Source organism: Lithobates pipiens, unplaced genomic scaffold (assembly GCF_037356315.1).
Source record: "Lithobates pipiens isolate NorthernLeopardFrog02 unplaced genomic scaffold, aLitPip1_a1.2 Scaffold_3, whole genome shotgun sequence".
Taxonomy (NCBI): Eukaryota; Metazoa; Chordata; class Amphibia; order Anura; family Ranidae; genus Lithobates; species Lithobates pipiens.
The window spans coordinates 220,208,810-220,224,554 of NW_027507790.1; the positions used below are offsets into that span (position 1 = coordinate 220,208,810).

A 15,745-nucleotide genomic window follows, 5' to 3' on the forward strand; every position below is an offset into this window, starting at 1 on the left:
CATGTCACAGGTCCCAGAAGATTTCCCAGCCATTAAGGACACGCACCATGACTCGCACCCGACTGTAAAGCCGAAAGCTGGCACAGCTGGGTGCCCACATTAGTGATGCTAACACCAGGCAGAGGCGGGGGAGAGAACAGAGGTTTCGGGCGGCCACATTGCTGGATCATGGGACAGGTGAGTGCGTGTTTATTAAAAGTCAGCAGCTACACTTTTTGTAGCTGTTGACTTTTAATAAACACGTAAATGGCTGGAACTCCTCTTTAAGACCCTGGCTCCTAGACCTTTGAGTTTGGATAGTGTAGGGACAGGTCATCCGTCTAACAGAGACAATGATTAGTGGCAGGGAAAGGTTCCTGATGATTAAGGAAACGATAGGGAAATTCCATGCTACCTGGAGACCTTCTCATTTGGGCTACATTACGCCCCTCAAGACAGACGCTGTTGGGACATTTGAGACCTACTCTGCTGCTGTTACATGCCATGAGTGTGCCCACCCGGGTGCCCTTCTGCCTGGCCTGCTGTGAATTACTGGATTCTACATTAATACAAGTTCTGTGCTCTGCAACTGGAGTCTGTGTAATTACTGCCGTCGCACCACTCTGCACATTCCCACATGCATACACAAAAGGAATGAGGCCAACAGCCAAGCCCAAGTAACACTTTTATTTTATCTTTAAAAGGATTCTGCTATTCATGAAGAAATTTCTCAGAATAGTTTTACCTGTTGCAGACAAATGCAATGCTTTGTGCATCCCACATCAAACTATTTTTGAAGAAAACTTTCCGCCAATTTAAAAGTTGTGCTTTGGCCTGTTCCATCCACTGGTGTAGCTAGGTTCACTTGTCCTATCATCATTTGAGCCTAAACTGAAGAATCAGTAATGTTACATACACTGATAGGAACTTTCTCATAGGTTCTTCATAGAGCCCTCGTCAAAATAACTTCTGGGATCAGTTCCAAACCCAAATATTTCCTCTGTGGATCAACTTCAAGAATAACGTAAAGACTGGGTTGATCCCAATTCAATTAGTCTAAAGTCTGGAGACACTGGGGGTCATTTACTAAGATTCCCGACAGGTATGGGCGCTCTGCATTTAATAGCACTTAGTTAAAGTAAATTTAGACTTTAACTGGGCGGATTTGCAAATGTAAAGCACACTATTGTCAGTGAACATGCTTGTCACATTGGCATATGTGGGAATTGTTGAAGTCAAAGGGGCTTTAACTTGCAAAATTAAAAGTTCTCATTAAAGGCTTGTATGCAAATTATTGGCCATAAAAAGTGTACCTGGGTACTGCCCTGGGAGACATGTATCAATGCAAAAAAGTTTTTAAAACAATCGTTTTTATAGGAGCAGTGATTTTAATGATGCTAAAAGTGAAACAATAAACATTTAATATTTCTTTAATTACCTTGCCTGGGGGGTCCCCTTAGTCTAACTGTAAAGTGGCACATATGCGCAATGTGTAGAACATGCCGCAGCAATAATTACATTTCTAAAGGTAAAAATTTAATTTAAACTTGCTCGCGGCTGCAATGTATTGACGGCTTCCGGCAATATAGATGTAAAAAAAATGGTGTGGGATCGACCCCAGTACATACTAGGCCCTTCAGGTCTGGTATGGATTTTAAGGGGAACCCCACCCCCAAATTCCCCCCCAAAAAATTGGTGTGGAGTCTCCCAAAATCCACACCAGACCCTTATCCGAGCATTCAGCTTGGAGGTCAGGAAAGGGGGGAAGCAAGCACCCCCCGAGCCGTACCAGGCCGCATGCCCTCAACATAGGGAGGGTGCTTTGGGGTCCCCCCCAAAGCACCTTGTTCCCATATTGATGAGGACAAAGGCCTCTTCCCAACAACCCTGGCCGGTGGTTGCCAGGGTCAATTTGAGAAGGGGGCCCCCAGATCCCATCCCCCTATGTGAATGGGTATTGGGTACCCCTACCCATTCACCCCAAAAAAGCACTGTAATGTAAAAAGAAAACAAGTGCCAGTTTTTGACAAGTCCTTTATTGTAAAATAGCTTTGAGCCCCGCCCCCCCCCCAAGCCGTCTTCTCCTGCCGCTGTCTCTCCCGGTGCCCTCTTGACCCTGTACAGCCTGGCTTGTCTATTTTGAAGTTTCTAAAAATGTCAGAAGCAGGAGTTCTCAGAGTGAGTGACTTACCAAGAACTTTTACAGAATAGATTTACTAACCTTTCCATATTGTGAAAAATAAGGTGGGGGGAACCCTAAAGATGGGGTTAGAGCAGTAGCTGATACTCCTAATTCTGACACTAAGGAGTTGGAACATTTTGGTTGTCTGTTTGGCAAACTTGGTGGGGAAAGCTAAACTTTAAGATCCCCCTGTAGCTTTAAGCTATCCCCTTGAAAGCTCATTGGGATTCCTCTCCCCATTCTAAAAAAAAAGTGCAACAGGCTGCCTAATCAACTTTCATATCCACCACAATCTTTTTTCCGGTCAGGTCCCAAGGCCGAGACCACTTGCTGGATCTGTTTGTCTGTCCAGGTGACACCAGTGAGGCCCCAAACTACACATAGCCCTAGCCTGTTATTCTTCACACCAATTGGCAGCAGTGACTGGATCCATCATGATCAAGACAACAACAATACTCTGACAACTATGGTAAACACCTACAGTATTCTGACTACCTGTTATTAACAGAACTGAATTGCTTTTACTTAGCAACACTATATAAAGACAGCCCTAACTTGCTATATCCCCATTTTATCCCACTGCCCAGCAAATGACAAAAAAAAATCATTGGCTGGCAAAGTTGGGGCCCTGGAAGAAAACATAGCAGGTGTCAGCAGACAACAGATTAACTTGTGCAATGTTGGTCCCCTACCAAACCCAGGACACACTCTTCTGGTTGTACAGATATGGGCTCTGACTTAGTCCAAGTCCTCAGACATGGATAGGAGTGGCTGTGATGTCTCTCTTTTAATTTTGCCGAGACCCTCTTTTCCTTCCTTACAAATGGTACAAGTCTCACCAGGCATCTGATCTCACTAGGCATCCACTTCACACACTCCCATGGAGAAGATTCCTGGTCTCTGAGGCAAGGACCTGTGTGATGAGCACTCATAACACACTTCTCCTTGCTTTGTTGCATCAGCCAATCACCATCCTCCAGGATTGATACAGACTCATCCAAGATGGCTGCCCCCTGCACCAGAGACACTCTATAGATGAGCATTGCAAAGTGGTCTCTTTAATGATGGCTGCTGCATGTCTGCCATAATAAATATTCAGTTTAACCCTGCCCACACTGCAGAAGGATAATACAGCAGCAACTAAGAAATACATTTTGCAGCAGTTATCAGCTACAGTCCAGTTTACAATCACAACTTTGTATTCTTATGTTCACATAGGCACTAAGTTGTTTTACGTGGATATAAATGTGATAGGTTCATGTTCATGTACACATATATATTTATTGTTGGATTTACTTATTTATAATATTTGTCAGTGCATGACATTTTCTATTTATATATTTCAATTTTTTTTCATATTTGGTGCTTGTAGATTAAACTCAAGAGCAAGGTTTGTGCAATATATTATTTGTTTCCATTTTTCTTCTAGGTATGACAGATGAAGAATCAAAGGAGTGTTTGCGAACTGAAATAACTAGACGGATCTTGTTTTGGAAAAGAAAGACGGTGAGGGAGAGCTGCACTACAAACAAGATGTCAGTGCGCTATGGAGGTAAATGAAGTCTTAGAAAAATATTTTAGGTCTATTTTTCATATGAACCAGTTGATTTAGGTTTTTCTTTTTATTCAAAAAAGGATTGCAGGCAAATATCACAGGACAGTGTCTGAATCATAAAAGAAAGGAATCTGAAAAGGGGAGACAGAAACGTGAGGGGTGTAGTCAGGGTTGGTGCTAGACTGTTTTGCGCCCTAGGCAAGACCAGCTACTTGCGCCCCCCCACCACCACCACAAAAAAAAAAAAAGCTTCTATACTTCTATACCTCTGAAATATACTTTCTTTACGGTATAGAAAAAAATAGTCTGGCACTATCTATACCCTCCTTTGATGTGCGTTGCCCCCTCATTGAACTGGCCTGAGCTGCCTTGCCGGATTGGAGTACCTGGTCTGTCCATTCCTATTCAGTCCCGCCTCTCGGCTCAGTACTTCCACAGTTCCATCTGGCAGTTCAGTTTGTCCATCTGCTCCTGCATCGCCCAGTTCTCGCACTGCAGGTCGGTGATGGACCAGGAGAGGGGCCCCGCCAGGTACAGCAAATCCTCCAGTTGCCTCTCCACTCCACGCCTGAAGTCCTCCATCTCGGCTTGCAGTTCCTGCATGGTCATCCGTCGCCATCGGCAAGCCAGCGCGGTGCCCCCAACTGATGTGCACTCTAAGCCGGCGCCCACCTTGCCTATAGGTCACGTCGGCTGTGGGTGTAGGGGCTGAAGACGTAACCAAGATCACTGTTTGTGCTAGGTGTATAACTACCACTTTACACCAAATAGTATGTTTGTTAAGATATCAAGCAATTTTGTAATACCTGGAAGGATCTAAAAATGGCCCATCCCAACTAAGTGTTGCGGGTCCAATCGGAATCACCTGTTGTTGGGCTCTATATGCATGAGGTCATTCATTATTGCAGCCCAGGCAGACAACAGTGGTATGATGGCCATTTTCCGGTGTCTGGATATTGTGGTGCATGCTGTTACTAGTGTCAAGGGATCTCCTTTTATGGATCATAGACTCCGGGAGCACGGAGTGTGCCTTTTAAATGTGTTAATTGCATTTCATTATATATCTGGAATATTGAATGCAATTTTTTTTTTGTGCAGCTCCACCAGACATGGAGCTAGCTCATGCAATTTTAGGTGGCATCTTCAGCAGGTATCGCAAGATGACAGAACATCTTTTACAAGGTGGCCATCTATCTGTGCCATCTAAAAAAATAATTATTCTAAGTCCCTGGCTGTGCTAAGGACAGACAGAGATATCCTTAAATTAGATGGGAACCCCATTGACCATGAAGATGGGCAAGTTCTTCAAGAATTACGGTCTCTTGCATGTTGGCATGGCTAAAGTGCTGTTTGTATACAGCCATGCATCCTGTCCCCGGAGTTGTCCCTATGAAGAAGGGAAACTGCTGGGCAAAGTTATTGCTGTGTTGCTGCACTTCCAGTGGGAAGATTGATGGACTTGGGGCACCAAGGACACTGGGGGTGTTTAATTAGTTAGGTAGGATATAATGTGGCAAAAAGGGCAAGTTCTCACCTTGAAACGTGGATTACTGAATTAAATTCACACAAGGACTGTTCTTTGATACTGACCACTAGGTGGCTTGAGAGTGCAAACCTGAGTGAGTCTTGATTGCAGCTTTGCTAATATTTCAATGTAGATTGCTAATAAAAGTTATTTTCCAGTATTATTATGGAAAAGGGGTGGCACCCTTGAGGGGGTGGGGCCCATTTTCAACTGTACATACGTTTAGGTGTAGTCATTGCTAAAGTAGAAAAATGTATATTGAGCTATTTTACTGTGTTCATTTTTGCACCACTTTATTGATCTCGGCTGAGAGTGAACAAACTCTACTTATGTACATATTGTACTGTATTGCTGTAGGAATAGGATGTGTTTCTCGGTTTTCTTCTCTTTTAGGTGTTTCAGCACCTGTCGTGTCTTCCTTGGCTAAGGAGAGACAATGACTGCAGCTTGTATAACAATGCTAAACTTTCTGTTCTTTACAGGTGTATATAGTAGATAGATAATTAGGATATAAGGCTACTGTTATTGTACTGTATTTTTCCCTCACTTGTTTGGGTGTTACACCACACGTAAAACTGTATATACTGTCTTCTATTTATCTGCCCTTGTGTGAACTGCCACTTGCCTATGCACATACTGTATGTTATGTATACCTACTTCATGTGGTATGCCACACGTATTGTTACTTTGCTTGTCCTTCTCTGTTACCCCACCTATCCCAGTGTTTGCCTGGACATCCACTTTCAGGCTTGAGATTATTTTTGTTTTGTTTTTTCTGCAAACTCCGAGGCATAGTTTTCCTTGGCACAGGGAGGATGTAGCACCCTGGTATTAGGTAGGGTTGCTAACAAATTTAGTTATGCTAGGCGGTAATTAGCCTGGCTAATTGGTAGTTGTATCCACATTTTTGCCCTAATCTTGAATCTGATGCATTTCTCTCTTCTGTCAATAGGTGGCACTGCTGCCTTTGGCATTAGAATGACAAGACCACAGTGAGTTCAGTTGCAAATAGACATAATTTCTGAGTCAATCATATTTGTGGCTAAACATGCTGGGAGAGTCTACTTAAGGGGAATGAGTCAGGTGATCAGTGTTCTTAGAGTCCTGTGGTCTCTATGTGAAGCAGCAGCTGAAGGTTAGGCCTAAACCTGAGGCATAGCCACATGTGCAGAGGCTCAGCCCAAGGGGAGCCGGATCGTTGCAGAGGTTCAGCTGGACAGTGAACTGAGTGTTGCCAGAGGTGAAGGAGAAGCAATTGCCACATGGGACAACCACTCCTTTTACCAGCAGCAAGTGAGAACCAGAGGTCAGATATAAAGGGGGCACCGTCACCAGTAAGGGACAACTACTCCTGTTATCAGAGGCTAGGTATGTGAAGTCTAAAGAAGTACCAGAGCAACCTTTTTCATTAGCCTGGGACGGTGAACAAGTTGGGAAAGCTTCAGCATTCAAGTCAGGGACCCAGCGGGTGAGCGTAGGTGACACTAGAGAGGATTCACTGGGTTAGCTGAGAGCCAAGCCAGGGACCTAGTGGGTTAGTGTGGGTGATCCTTGGAGTGTACAGCGGGTTAGCTGTAGAAGAGCTAAGGGGATCCAGCGGGCGGCTGGGATCTGAAGGTCTGGTGAGAAGACTGGGAGCTCAGTGAGAAAAGCTAAAGCGGGAGGCTGTGAGATGGAGGCCAGGTCCTACACAGCAGGGATACCAAGTCTGGTATGTGTACAGATCTGTGTTGAAGTCAACCTACAAGTTCAGTTGCCATAGGAGACAGTTCTACAAATACAGTGCTGCAACCAGCTTAAAGGCCCTCAAGCTGTATAGCTGTCTGACTATTTTGTCTCTGAGTCTGCCTGTTCAGGCCCTAACCCTCTCTCCGCCAGACAATAAATCTCTTTTGTTCGCATTCAAAAAGTGACTGGCGCCCAATCATTCTATCTTGCATTACACCCACTATGCCTAGTAACCCATTCTACAAAGAAGGATGTCAGCTCTCCCCTACTCTGGAGGTTTCCATTAGGCTTCTGGAGGCCAGGGACTTTGCTATATATGTTTTTCTCCTGATAATGATTTCACAGGAATTGAGAGTGAATTAAAATATATGCCTTACAAAATGAGTCCATTCATCTTCCAATAGCTGCCTTCCCAGAGTTTGTTCTCAAGCCTGTTCAAGGGGAAGGGGGGTGGGGGGCTTTCTCTGTAGGTCATCTCTCTTAGGGATTTAAGGTCCCTCTTTTGATGTGGATAGTCAGATAGTTGTCATGTATGGTAGCAATTCTTCATGGTGGATTGAGTCAGGTCGGAGGACATATATGTATTTTTTCTAATATTATAAACCTGTTAATTTAATCTGCAAATCTATTTACCATTTTTAGGATCAGTCCTGCAGTCATCCGAGAAATCTATCTCCTTTGTCAAAGGCGGCAAAGCTAAATTTTCAGCTAAGCTGGGTTATGAGAAACAAGGTTCCTACCCTGAGAATCAAAGCTATGAAGAGTGGAAAGCATCTGTAGCCGACAACCCAATTGTAGTGGATTTTGAGGTGAGAGTCTGAAGGGTTTCTACTATAGCAATGTGCTTTCAAACTTCCTAACAGTGAAAAAATATTGATAGTTGTTTGTGCAGTATTCATGCTTCAAGGTATTACACACCACAAATTTTTGGTGTTGGAACATTCCTCAGAGATTTTGGTCCATATTCACATGATAGCATCACACAGTTGCTGTAGATTTGTTAGCTGCTCATCAATGATGCAAATCTCCTGTTCTACCACATCCTAAAAGTGCTCTATTGGATGAGATCTGGTGACTATAGAGGCCATTGAAGTACAGTGACCTCATTGTCATGTTCAAGAAACCAGTGGTGAGATGATTTGATCTGTGTGACATGGTGCATTATCCTGCTGGAAGGAGCCATCAGAAGATGGGTACACTGTGGTCATAAAGGTCCTACCAATACCCAGGTAGGATCATTTAAATGATGCTCAATTGGAACTAAGGGGCCCAACGTTTGCCAAGAAAATATCACCCACAACATTACACCACCAGCAGCCTGAACCGTTGATACAAGGCAGGATGGATCCATGCTTTCATGTTGTTTATGCCAAATTCTAACCCTGCCATCTGACTGTCACAGCTGAAATCGAGACTCAATAGACCAGGCAACATTTTTACAATCGTCTATTGTCCAATTTTGGTGAGCCTTTGCGAATTGTAGCCTCAGTTTCCATTTTCTTGGCTGACAGGATTGGTACCGGGTGTGGTCTTCTGCTGCTGTAGCCAATCTGCTTCAAGGTTCAAAGTGTTCTGCATTCAGAGATGGTATTCTGTATACCTTGGTTGTAACAAGTGGTTATTTGAGTTACTGTTGCCTTTCTATCATTACACACAAGTCTGCTCATTCTCCTCTGACCTCTGACATCAACAAGGCATTTTCATTCACACAACTACCGCTCACTGGATATTTTCTCTTTTTCAGGCCATTCTCTGTAAACCTTAGGCCGCGTACACACGCGGGGACTGTTCGCTCAACTTTGTCCGTCAAACAGTTTCAGCGGACAGTCCGCTCAAAATTAGCATGGACGGACTTGCCCACACACGACGAACGAACAGTCCGCTGAAACCGTGCGCGATGACGTGAACGGCACGTACGACGGGACGAAAAATACGACGTCCTATACACTGCAATGCAAACTTCGGCGTGTAAATCCTTTCTGAGCATGCGCGGAACTTAGTTTGACGAACAAGCCTACACACGAGGGGACTGTTCGCTGAAACAGAGTTTCAGCGGACAGTTTTTCGGAATTTCCGAAAAACTTTGTTCAGCAGACTGTCCGCTGAAACTGTCCGCTGAAAGCCCACACACGAGCGGACTGTCCGCCGAAACACTGTTCAGCGGACAAAGTTGGGCGAACAGTCCCCGCGTGTGTACGCGGCCTTAGAGATGGTTGTGCGTGAAAATCCCAGTAGATCAGCAGTTTTTGAAATACTCAGACCAGCCCATCTATCACCAACAACCATGACACGTTCAAAGTCACTTAAATACCCTTTCTTCCCCATCCGTATGAGCGGTTTGAACTTAAGCAAGTCGTCTTCACTGCGTCTGGATGCCTAAATACATTGAGTTGCTGCCATGTGATTGGCTGATTAGAAATTTGTGTTACCAAGCAATTGAACAGGTGTACCTAATAAAGTGGTCAGTGGGTGTGTATATATGCATTATCTAACAAAAGTGAGTACATCCCTCACATTTTTTGTAAATCTTTTATGATATCTTTTCATGTGACAACTGAAGAAATGTCACTTTGCTACAATGTAAAGTAGTGAGTGTACAGCTTGTATAACAGTGTGAATTTGCTGTCCACTCAAAATAACTCAACACACAGCATTTAATGTCTAAACCGCTGGCAACAAAAGTGAGTACACCCCTAAGTGAAAATGCCCAAATTGGGCACAATTTTCCCTCCCGGGAGAGTGCAACCTGCAGCGGAGAAAGTAGACTGCACCTGCCTACAAGTTTATCTACTTATAAAAATAATTATTTTTTTTAATCACTTATTAAGCAATATAGATACATTTTATTTTTTATTTTAGTGATATCATCTTATTTATAAAATTACAACTTTGACTGTTCAATTTAGAAGCTATGACTGCTCATGAGAGTAATCTCTTTTATGGAGGATTGAGTTTTGCATCATGAATATTTAAGGCAGATTTATATTTTGTTCCTTCTATGAAAAATAGCAACCTTAAAGTGTAGTAAAGGCTAACTCTAGTTATTAATAAAGAAAGGTTCCCTCCCCTCTCCTTCTGCCTATCTGGCTTGTCCTGTAAAAAAAAAAATCTGTGTACTTACCTTTTTTTTTTTTAATCCAGTCTTTCCACTCAATCCCCCAACTCCCTGTGTAAGGCACTCGACAATGGCTGTGAATTCTTGGAGCCCTGAGATCACCCATAGGCTCCCATGGCCCATTCCTCCCCTCCCCTGCAGCAGCTGCTCAGCAACAGGGGAATCAAAGCTGCTGTATCACGTGACCACATCGGAGCAGATTAAAAATAGTTAAGTAATGCCCTGTTGCATCAATACAAAAGATGTGCAAGTCTTAGCCCTTGTACACACGGTCGGAGATTGCGACAATCAAATCCGTCGGATTTTATCCGTCGGATTTTGTCCGACGGATTTTGTCCGAAACTGTTGTATACACACGGTCGGACAAAGTTGTCAGAAAATCCGACATGATGACGTTATTTCGTTACGACGGGACTACGTTCAGGCTAGTAGCCAATAGCTTTGGTGTAGGAATTTGATCTGAGCATGCGTGGCACTTTGTCCGATCGGAATTCTCTACACATGATTGGAGTATGTCCGATCGAAGCATTTTGTCAGAAAATTTTACCAACAAGTTGGAAAACTTGGTCCGTCGGATATTCCGACGGAAACAGTCCTATGTAGACCACACACAGTCGGAATATCGATCGGACACATTCTGTCGGAATCTCCGACCGTGTGTACAAGGGCTAACAGTTCATCTTCTTTAACCGCTTCAGCTCCGGAAGATTTTACCCCCTTCCTGACCAGAGCACTTTTTGCGATTCGGCACTGCTTCGCTTTAACTGACAATTGCGCGGTCGTGCGACATTGCACCCAAACAAAATTGACGTCCTTTTTTTCCCACAAATAGAGCTTTCTTCTTTTGGTGGTATTTGATCACCTCTGCAGTTTTTATTTTTTGCACTATAAACCAAAAAAGAGCGTAAATTTTGAAAAAAAAAATCAATATTTTTTAACTTTTTACTGTAATAAATATCCCCAAAAAATATATTAAAAAAAATATTTTTTTCCTCAGTTTAGGCTGATATGTATTCTTCTACATATTTTTGGTATAAAAAAAAAAATCACAATAAGCGTATATTGATTGGTTTGCTCAAAAGTTATAGCGTCTATAAAATAGGGGATAGTTTTATGCCATTTTTATATTTTTAATATTAGTAATGGCGACGATCTGCGACTGCGACATTATGGTGGACACACTTTTGACACTATTTTGGGCAATGAAGGGGTTAAGTGTGTCCTAGGGAGTGATTCCAACTGTGGAGGGGATGGGCTACAACTCACATGACAGAGATCACTGCTCCCGATGACAGGGAGTAGTAGATCTCTGTCATGTCAAAGCAGAATGGACAAATGCCTTGTTTACATAGGCATCTCCCTGTTCTGTGGCTCCGTGACAGCATCGCGGGGAGACTTCAAGTCCAAGGGTTCCGCGGGCATGGTCATGCTGTACACGGCAGGTGCACGCTAGCCCCGCCAATTAAAGGGGACATACAGGTATGCCCATTTTCCCACCGCTGCCATTGTGCCAACGTATATCGGCATGCAGCAGTCGGCAAGTGGTTAAAGAATTCTGCCCCCCTGCCAGCATGGAAAAAGATACTTTATCTCTGTGTAGAAGCAGTAGTCTATCAGCAGAGGTACAACACCTCACACCTATAGAATTGAAATCAGCAAATTTCTTACTCCCTGCTGATTGGAGAGTTATGGTACTTACAGAGCAGAGGGCATGTCAGACCTCTGCAGAGAGACTATCAGTATTTACCCACACGTATGCACATAGCACTTCTCCCTGAAGGTGAAAGTGGGCATTCAGAGAGAAGCACTGTCTGCGAAAGCACATGCATAAATCATCGGCCTTTACCCAAACATGGCCGTGCTCAGACATTCCCTTGTAGAGGAAGCTGTTTTCGGCACATTCAGCTCCCTGGGTTCCCTTGGAGCTTACAGATCAGCACACAGCAGCTGCTAAGCATCCTTGTGCATGAGGCCAAAGACTATTAGTATTGTGCTTTTACTGTTTTCTTTCAAGTTTATTCAAATCTAGACATGTGCAATTCGTTCTGTTCCGAATTCGTTTTTTTAACGAATTTCAACAAATTAATTAATTCGGAAGCATCCAAATTAACGAAAACCCGTTTAATAAATGTTTCCAAATATTTGTAAATTCGAATATTCAAAAATTCATAAATTCATCATTTCAAAATTCATAAATTCAAAAATTTGTAAATTCGTAATTTCAATAATCTGAAAACCCAAAAATCTGAATAAATAACTAACTATTAAATTATAGGTATTGGAATTTCCTTTCAAATTTAGCTGTTAGTGAAAGTAACAATTACAAATTTATTTGAAGTTACGAATTATCCGAAATAACGAATTCCGTCTCTAATCAAATGGAACATAATGCATTAATAATAATTAATAACAATAATAATAAAAATAAAAAGGTTTTATTATTATTATTTATTAATAATTTGTTCCATTCCATTTGTTTAGATGTGGCATTCGTTTTTTTTTTCGGATACTTCATAACTTTGTATAAATTCATATTTGTTACGTTCATTGACAGTCAAATTTGAAAGGAAATTCCAACACCTATCATTTCATTTTCAGATTTCATTCTTTTTAATTTTCGGATTTTCTTTCTTATTTTTGAATTTTCGAATTTCCGAGTTTTCAAATTTACAAAATTACAAATTTACGAATTTTCAAATTTATGAATTTACGAATTGTGATCATAACAAATGACCCAAAAAACAAAAAAAAAAACAAATGAAACGAAAATGAATTCATTTTTTGGCAGTGCACATGTCTATAATTGTATTTAATAATGTTTCCATTTGTTTCCTTTGTATAGATGTTACTATTTGTTAACAAATTTGGTAATTCACAAAATTTTAATGATTCTTACAGCTGATGCCCATTGTGGATTTAATTGCTGGATTCCCCTGTGCAGTGACGAAACGTCGCAATCTGCTGAAGGCTTTTAATGAGTATCTGGAAAGGTTTGATCCATGCAAGTGTATCCCGTGCCCTAATAATGCCAGAACGGTGTTGGTGGATACAGAGTGTCTGTGTGTTTGTCAGCCTGGTACATACGGTGAGAGCTGTGAGAAAAAGGCACCGGATTACAATTCAGGTAGGTGGTGGTAAATACTCTGCAATATTTATGGTCTATAGAAGCTAATCAGATGAAAGGCTATTTTATCATTTATACATGTGAAATGACAGCGCTGTGAAAAACGTGCTCCTATACAGTGCCTTGCAAAAGTATTCCCCCCCCCCCCCCCCGGCTTTTTACCTATTTTGTTATATTACAGCTTTTAGTTCAATGTTTTTTTTAATCTGAATTATATGTGATGGATCAGAACACAATAGTCTAAGCTGGTGAAGTAAAATTAGACAAATATATACTGTATTTATTGGTGTATAACACTCACTTTTTCACAATACAAATCGGTGCAAATAACAGGTGCCTGTTATATGCCAATACTTAAATTTTAGCTGCCTCCGAGGGGACAGGGGCGGGACGAGCGCTGCCAGATTACATACAGTGAGAATCTCCTGTTTGCTTGGCGGCCACTGTAATAGGAACTTCCATCTCCTGTTCTATCATAGGTGATTCTCACTGAATGTAATCTGTCAGTGCTCATCCTGCCCCTCTCTCTGCCCCCTCTAGGCTGCAGATGGGCATCAATCAGGCTGTACTGATGGCAATGGTGAGGCTGCTGCATTGATGGCAATGGTGAGGGTTCTACATTGATGGCAATGGTGAGGCTGCATTTATTATAAATAAAAAGTCTTAATTTTGCAAAGAATTGTGGGAAAAAAATGACAACATCAAAAACCTCACTATGCCTCTTACTAAATACCTTGGAATGTCTACTTTCCAAAAAGGGGTCATTTGGGGGGTATTTGTACTTTCCTGACTTGTTCGGGTCGCAAGAAATGAGCCACCAGTACATCAGATGTGATCAATTTTGTATGATTCGCACCACAGCTTGTAGACTCTCTAACTTTCACAAAGACCAAATAATATCCAATAATTTGGGTTATTTTTACCAAAGATATGTAGCAGTATAAATTGTGGCCAAAATTTATGAAGAAAAATTAATAATTTGCATAATTTTGTCACAGAAACAAAGAAATATGCGTTTTTTTTTTCAAAATTTTCGGTCTTTTTTCATTTATAGCGCAAAAAATAAAAACCCCAGAGGTGATCAAATACCACCAAAAGAAATCTCTATTTGTGGGAAAAAAAAGGACAAAAAATTCATTTCGGTACAGTGTTGCATGACTGAGTAATTGTTATTCAAAATGTGAGAGCACCGAAAGCTGAAAATTGGTCTGGGCAGGAAGGGTCTTTAAGTGCCCAGTAAGCAAGTGGTTAATTCCAGGTTGGGAGGCACCAAAACACAGAAAATGCCAAGGGGGTGAATACTTTCGCAAGACACTGTATGTACTTACCTCCACTGTGCAGCTCGTTTTGTACAGAGTGGAAATAGGATGCATTAAGGTGAAAAAACACAAAGGTTTACAGCCCCATGATGTGGTATTCATGCATTAAACCTGTGATATTGACCATCAGTGATTCATTGTGATCTTTTAATTCTTACAGTTGCACTTGATGGTTCATGGAACTGCTGGTCATCTTGGAGTGCATGTGGTGCTTCACGAGTTAGAAGAAGAAGCAGGCAATGTAACAATCCTGTTCCCAGGAATGGAGGAAAACCATGTGAGGGCCCACAGACTGGAGAAGATCCATGCACTATTTCTTTATTTGAAGACCAGTAAGTCAATAAGTGCACTACAGAACTAAAATCCAATTTTTCCATTGCATTGTAAAATTGTCATCCATCACTACAGAAAGCACTAAACCTCCATAAAATACACACAAAGATTTATGCATATCAGTCTAGGTTTCTGGCCTCCAAGTAGTCTTATCTTCTTGCTTTTTTAAAGCACAATACTTTAACTGGTTGCCGACCGCCGGCCGTCAAATGACGGCCAGGCGGCGCACCTATTGTGGCGGGTGGACGTCATATGACGTCCTCCCGTTTAAACAGGGAATGCGTCCGATCGTGCGCGCGCATCCCTGTTTCTTCGGTGGCGGCGTGTCACGGAGACACCGCTCGCCACCGAAGGGGGTGAACAGCCATTCATTATGGCTGTTTACCACGTGATCGGCCGTGATGAAGTCACGGCCGATCACAGATGGTCACACCCCGAACGTGCACGGCGCATGCGCGCGATCGCGAGCGCGCTGCGCGTGCACGTCGGTGGCGGCGTATTCCCACGGGAACACTGCTCGTCACCGACGCTGGTAAACAGCCATTGGCCGGCTGTTTACCCACGTGATCGGCTGTGATCCTTTCACAGCCGATCACTAAAATGTAAACAAACCGCGGTAACGGGATGTTACCGGGTTCTCCTCCTCACACACCGATCGTGTGTGAGGAGGAGATTGCGGTAACATCTCGTTACCGCATACAGTGTACACCAATCACACTGATTGCCCCCCCCCAATAAAGAGGACCTGTCACCACCCCTCATAGTACCTGTCAATCACAGTCCATCAGAGTACCTGTCACAGTCCATCAGAGTATTTGAGTACCTGTCCCAGCCCATCAGAGTACCCGAGTACCTGTCCCAGCCCATCAGAGTACCCAAGTACCT

The 15,745-nt window shown here is 42.6% G+C and overlaps 1 protein-coding gene across 2 annotated transcripts in view; it reads left to right on the forward strand.

The window, feature by feature from the left end:
- The window catches only part of C6 (complement C6), a 214,540-nt gene that overhangs the window by 123,745 nt on the left and 75,050 nt on the right, over positions 1 to 15,745 (forward strand). For both annotated transcript variants that reach the window (XM_077462806.1, XM_077462804.1), the window contains exons 9-12: positions 3,591 to 3,713; positions 7,612 to 7,778; positions 12,983 to 13,208; positions 14,688 to 14,859. In XM_077462806.1, coding sequence (XP_077318932.1) covers positions 3,591 to 3,713; positions 7,612 to 7,778; positions 12,983 to 13,208; positions 14,688 to 14,859 — 688 coding nt within the window. The remainder of the gene's footprint in view (positions 1 to 3,590; positions 3,714 to 7,611; positions 7,779 to 12,982; positions 13,209 to 14,687; positions 14,860 to 15,745) is intronic.